This window comes from Gossypium raimondii, chromosome 10 (genome assembly GCF_025698545.1).
Source record: "Gossypium raimondii isolate GPD5lz chromosome 10, ASM2569854v1, whole genome shotgun sequence".
In the NCBI taxonomy this organism is placed as follows: Eukaryota; Viridiplantae; Streptophyta; class Magnoliopsida; order Malvales; family Malvaceae; genus Gossypium; species Gossypium raimondii.
The window spans coordinates 49,931,650-49,937,687 of record NC_068574.1 but is presented as its reverse complement, the minus strand read 5'-3'; the positions used below and the strand labels follow the sequence as shown (position 1 = coordinate 49,937,687).

The 6,038-nt window shown below is 33.5% G+C and overlaps 1 protein-coding gene across 1 annotated transcript; it reads right to left on the bottom strand.

The window, feature by feature from the left end:
• Positions 1-388: 388 nt before the first annotated feature.
• On the bottom strand, positions 389-2,049 carry LOC105777483 (RING-H2 finger protein ATL72). Its single transcript, XM_012600785.2, has one exon. It carries the CDS (start codon positions 1,348-1,350, stop codon positions 721-723), a length of 630 nt encoding a protein of 209 aa, XP_012456239.1. The 5' UTR covers positions 1,351-2,049; the 3' UTR covers positions 389-720.
• Positions 2,050-6,038: the final 3,989 nt, after the last annotated feature.

Below are 6,038 nucleotides of genomic sequence, written 5' to 3'. Positions count from 1 at the left end.
AAATTTAGAAATATATTTCATCATCATGAGAGCACTTCAAATCAAATGTCATATGGATTTAGGCTAAGAACCATTCTAGATAGCAAGAGCTTGCTTCCAAAGTGCCTAGATGCTTTCCAATGAATAAAGCTCTCCATCTGTAAGATTTTAATTATTGTTCAGCTGGCAACTAAGTTACTTATAATCTTCATTTTTGTGAAGGACACTTGTTTAAAGCATATACAGAGAGAAAGAGATGAGATCATCCAAATACATAGAAAAGCATTTTGTGCAGAAAAACTGAACATACTCGTGTCATGCACATATTTATATATGTATTTGACATTCACACCTGAGTCCTGTGTAACATAGGATTGCAGCACAAATACTCATGCTAAATGAGCTAGTCTGATAGGCCTACTCTGGCATTAATATTAGAAAGGAGAAAATACCTGCCCAAACTCAAATTAAGGAGGTCCCTCTGTTCCATTTGCTGGTTCATGATTCATCTTTTTATATTTCCTAATAAACTCATTACAGTCGCATACAACTGGACATGAATTTGTATGCAAACCCTCATATAAGTTTTACTTTCTTTTACAATTCATTAGCAATAAATAGTTCTCTCTGTGCATATGCATAAACAAACCTAACTTTAAAAATGCCAAAAGAAACATTAGAAAAACTACTCTAAGGTCCCCTTTTTTCTCATCTGGTTGGAGAACTATTTTAAGACCAGAATCAACCAACCTCATCTGCAGGAACTGGTACATCAGCTTGTTGTCCTCCTGAAGAATTTCCATGTGGTCGGATTCCGTTTTCTATCTCCACTGCACCATCACTGCTGCTAGTTGCCTGATCCAACAATGACTGCCTGCAAGTTGGGCAAGATGAGCGTGACAGCAACCATGTATCTATACACCTTACATGGAAACCATGGTTACATTTTGGCAACACCCTAACTTTTTCACCATCCATGAATTCTCCAAGGCAAATTGGACACTCAGTAGCCTTCATATCCATCCCTGAACCATACACGGCCACCGGAAGCCGACGCAACGCGCTCTTCTTCAGGCCCGTCGCGGCAGCCAAACGCGCCGCGGTCTCTTCCGTGGCGTCCAAACCAAACCTTCTGCCGCAACGAAAAGCACAACGCATAATGGAGTTTAGTCCTAGAGCACATATCAATGCACAAAGCAAAGCTGCTAGGATGATCACCATGTTGGTGTCAAAGTTGGCTTCATTGGCGAAAGCATTGCGCGTCCTGCTTCCATTCGGTAGCGATGGCGATGCGTTCGGTTGCGTATCGAGGAGAAGGCGGTGTGGTCGATGGTAAAGAGTGGTAACCATTGCTGTTTTAGCTTGCATCATCACCAAAAGCTTATATAAAAAGAGTTACTCAAAGTTCACCTCTCTCATTTGCTGCTGATCAATGAAACAAAATTAAAATCCCTTGGCTTGTTTGCTTGAAACTTGGGGTTTGGCTAAGCAAAGATGGGCGCAGCTGCAGCTGATATATAGAGAAAGTGAGGGCTTATGCTTTCTTTCATTGGGTTCTTGTAGATCAGCTTTTTAACTAAAGGGAGATACGGGGCTTTAGAGTTAGGGTTATGTGCCTGTCAGCAACTTCCAACTAAGATAAAGACACCATTAAAAAGCATCTCCTTTTGGTGATTGGAGGAAAAGGGAAGGCTTTCATAGTACAACAGAGGGTGAGAATGCAAAAATAGAAGCTATGGCTTCCCACACCACAAAGATTCCATGAAAGCCAGTTAAAAGCTTAAAACCTTTACTCCCATCATATCACCAGCTACAAGGACTGGGTTGAAGGATATAATTATGGAGATTATGGGGACAATAATTTGGGGTTTCCAAGGTCTACTGGTTACCAATTTGTAGCAGGCAAGAGTCGGGAAATTATTTGGTTGGAGTTGGAATGGAGGGGAGCTCATAAATATAAATGGGACCCTGAAAGCAATAGAGAAGGGGGCTCTATGCAGGGGATGATTATTACAGCTCTAACCCTCTGTTATTATTTTATGGAATTTGAACAATTAGTGATAAACATGAATTCCAGAAAGTAAAATATCAGCAGGGCCGAAATAAGATATTTACAGATGGAAGGAGATGCTAAGCACTAAATTGAAAAATAAATAAGATAACGTATGCCAATGTATTATTACTGACAGTGAGAGATCAAATGACAGCCACGAGAGTTGGATTGGACTTTAGAAGCAAACAATTAGAAAGAAAACAAAGGTAGCTAAGGAATTTTATTATTACTATTGTTATTCTTTATTTTCTTGGAATTTGATTAGATTTGTTTCTGTAAAATTTTTACTTTTGGGAATAATTTTGCTATTTATTTTATTTTGTTATGTTCAATAATCATAAATATACAAATATACATCTCAATAATTATAATCAAAATTACCTAAACCAAAATGGCATAAATATAGATTCAGAAATCACCTGTGATTTACACAATATATGATTCGAACCTAGGATTTAAAGTTCCTAGATTCTTAGGCTCTTTTTGGATGAGGGTTTAAATTAGTTTTGGTGAGATTAAGAGTAACAATAATAGTGAAATTCATTAATGTAATTGTGAGAGTAAAATACGCGACCAGATGTATACTTAGATTCGGAGGGAAATAGAAATTAATTATTAAAAACATTAAATTTTAAAATATTTCACTGCTGTCCTGCCAAACACGTCAAACTCTTGTTGTGTTTCAATGGAAGTTCCTTTTACTCGTGGAATTTCATTGCCCTGAAGGTATGTTTGCATTTAAAGGAGCCTTAGTTCTCAAAATGTTATATTTTATTTTTTCTTCTCTTTTATATATATTTTTTCTTTTAAGAATCTTTTGTACAAATAAATGTTAAATTTTTAAATTTTAATTTAGTTTTGGAGATTTTTTTTACTTTTACATTTTAATCAATTTCTTTTCCATTAGAATTTTTCTAAATAATAGTAATTAGTTAATTTTAAATAAAAATTAATGAATTTATCTCAAAGTTAATATATAACTAAACAAAACCTATATTTAAAATACTTAATTTTTATTATAGTTTTTCTTTTAACTTTTATTTTTATTTTTATAAAAAAATTAAAGGAAGAAATTATAAGTTTGAACATATGATTCGATGTCAACAAAAACTTAAAAACACTGAAGGCAGGTAGCTGATATTTCCAAATTAATTTTGAGATTTTTTCATTATTTGAAAAATAAAATATTAAAATTTTATATTAGTAGACATCTTAAAATTATAAAGGTTTTAGTATTGAAGCAAAATGTTACATCCCAAAAATAGGGTTAGAAGAATTAAGGGTTGCAAGTGAATCAGAGATTACTGTTAGACTTTTATGTTTTCCTTTATGTTTGAGAGATAATAATGAGCTTGCTAATTTAGTGGTACGATGTTAACTTACTCTTTGATCTTGTGTTTGAATCCCCATGTGTGCAAGTAAAAATTATTTTAATTTTTGGTTTCAATTCTGAAGAAAATCTGATGGGTTAAAGTTTTGTTAAATTTTATTTTATTTAGTTATATATTTTTTTTGAATAGGAAATTCTCTAATTCCCTCTCGTTTCCTTCATTTTCTCTCTCGTCAGTCTCTCTTCATTTTTTCTTCTTTCCAATTTCAGAATCTGGCTATTTTTGGCCATTGTGTTTTCTTTTTGACACCATCTTCTTTGATCTTTGATTTTACTTGGTTGTTCCACTAATTATTATACTCCAAGTTCTAATAATTTTTAGTTGCTTCATTTGTTCTCTTGTTTTGGTTCAATCAAGTATCAAACTGGGTGAGTGTAAATGTGTAAACTCAAAATTATATAGGGTTTCTCTACATATTTTTACCACTTTTTTTACTTAATAAATATGATAATATTAAATAATTGTTATTAAAATAAGTGAATTTTACTTAATTAGTAATATTGGGCATGAATTTATAAAGTATGTGAAATTGTAATTAATTACATGATTTTTTATACATATTTTATATTATTTCATGTTAATTTATTAATATGTGAATTTTCACTATGTAGGAGGACCATTGAAGATGTGATTAATGTGGATGAAACATGGACATGCACAAATTAATTCATGTGGACGACATGACCATGTAATTTGAGTCATGAGGTTGATAATTTGACCTAGTAAAAGAGGTGCTAAAAGATGGACATGTCTGCTACATTATTGGATTGAGAAACCGTCCAACAAGGGGGAACTAAAGCCCAGTTTCAACACAAGTAGATGGCAGTCCAAAAGCAAGCTTTGGGGTATTTAATTGAAGGTCCTTATAGTTGGAAAATAATAAAAAATCAACCCAACTACTTCAGTATTGAAACCGTCCACCCTATGGCTATTAATAGCTTTGAATTCAATTCAAAATGAGGAGACTTAGTCATCCCCTTCTCCTTGAAATATGGCCAGCCATGTGTGGTAGAAAAAGAAGGAATTCAAATGCTATTTTTAGCTAAATCTACCCCTTACCTTCACCTATAAATACCATATATCTATCACTTCTCAAATCATCCTTCATCCCTCATATCTCATATCTCTTCTCTCATTAACATTTCTCTACATTCTATTTCCCTTTTTCCTCCCCCTTGCATAGCTGCCCATATCTTTTTTATCCTTTAACCATAAAAGTTTTGTTAAAAGCATTCTTTGGCTGACCACCTTAGGAACTCCTTAGCAAAAGAAGTATCGAGCAGAACGGAGGAGCGCATCAGTCAAAATAGATTCGAAAGGCTGGTGAATTGAATAAACTTTACTTTTTCCTATTGTTATTTAATTTAATCATGTTTTCTTTGAGTTTATTGTTTTTGACATCAACAATGATATTTAAATCCTATTTGCTAGGATGATTATGTTAATCCAATAAGATTTATTTTATTCATGTTTAACATGTTTAGGCCCCAGTCAATCATGTTTTGAATTAATATCATGATGCATTTCATTCATATGTGATTGGGTGCACTCAGATTAGCTGAGCGATCCTAACCAGACGACGACTAGTAGACACATAATTGAAAATTGCAATGTTCAATTTAGATCCTTAAACCCGACTAAGTTGAGGTTCGTAATATTTTTAGTTAGCTCTATTACCTTGCATAGTTTTTAGGTTTATGTAATTAAACTGTTGTAAAAGTAAATGTCCCTGTGACCTTACATAAATGCTATGAAAGTCTTAGTTATTTTGATTAGTAAAATGCATATTTAACTAAGTAAAATACTCCGAAATTACTTTATTTGGTTTCCAAACTCATGAAAGATCGAGTTGCCATGGAAGTATTTCTGAACATTGTTAAGCATGATAAAGTAAATTGAATTTATTAATATAGTTATCCTAGCCCATTTAATGTTGATTGTTTTTGTTGCTAAAGCCATTTATTCATACATTTAGGTAAATTGCATCTAGTTAATTTACTTAGTTTAATTGAGTTTTTACATCAAATTGTTATTTATAATTTTACAAATAATCGATTAACATACACAGTCCCTATGGAGATGATAACTCATTTTACTTACTTATTACTTGAACGACTGTGTACACTTGCACAAACCCCGTTACAAAGTGTCGTTTCCTTTTGGTTTTACATTAATTTCTTCGATTCTTTTATATATGTTTTCGACCAAAATTCTGATAGATTTAGCATGTTGTGAAATTGAGTTTTTAGATCGATTTAATTGAGGTGCATCGGTTATTTTTGTATGTTGGAATCGTCTTTCAGGTGTGTTTCTTAAACACTCGTAATTAGGGGTCATTTTGTTGACAATTTTTGTGATTTGCAACAAGATTTGGGGTGGTTTTGCACATGGGCATGTGCCACACACGGGCAGTCCACACGGTCATGTTCCGCACATGGGCGGTCCACATGGTCGTGTGCTACTTTAGAAATTAGGTTGATTTTCTTGTCACACGGCCTGGAGTGGGTAACATGGCCATGGGACCCCTGTTGGGAAAATATTTTTTATCACACAAGAGCGCGTCTTTTAGCAACACGGTCATGTCTCATGTGTATTTGAATTGTCAGTGAGTTACA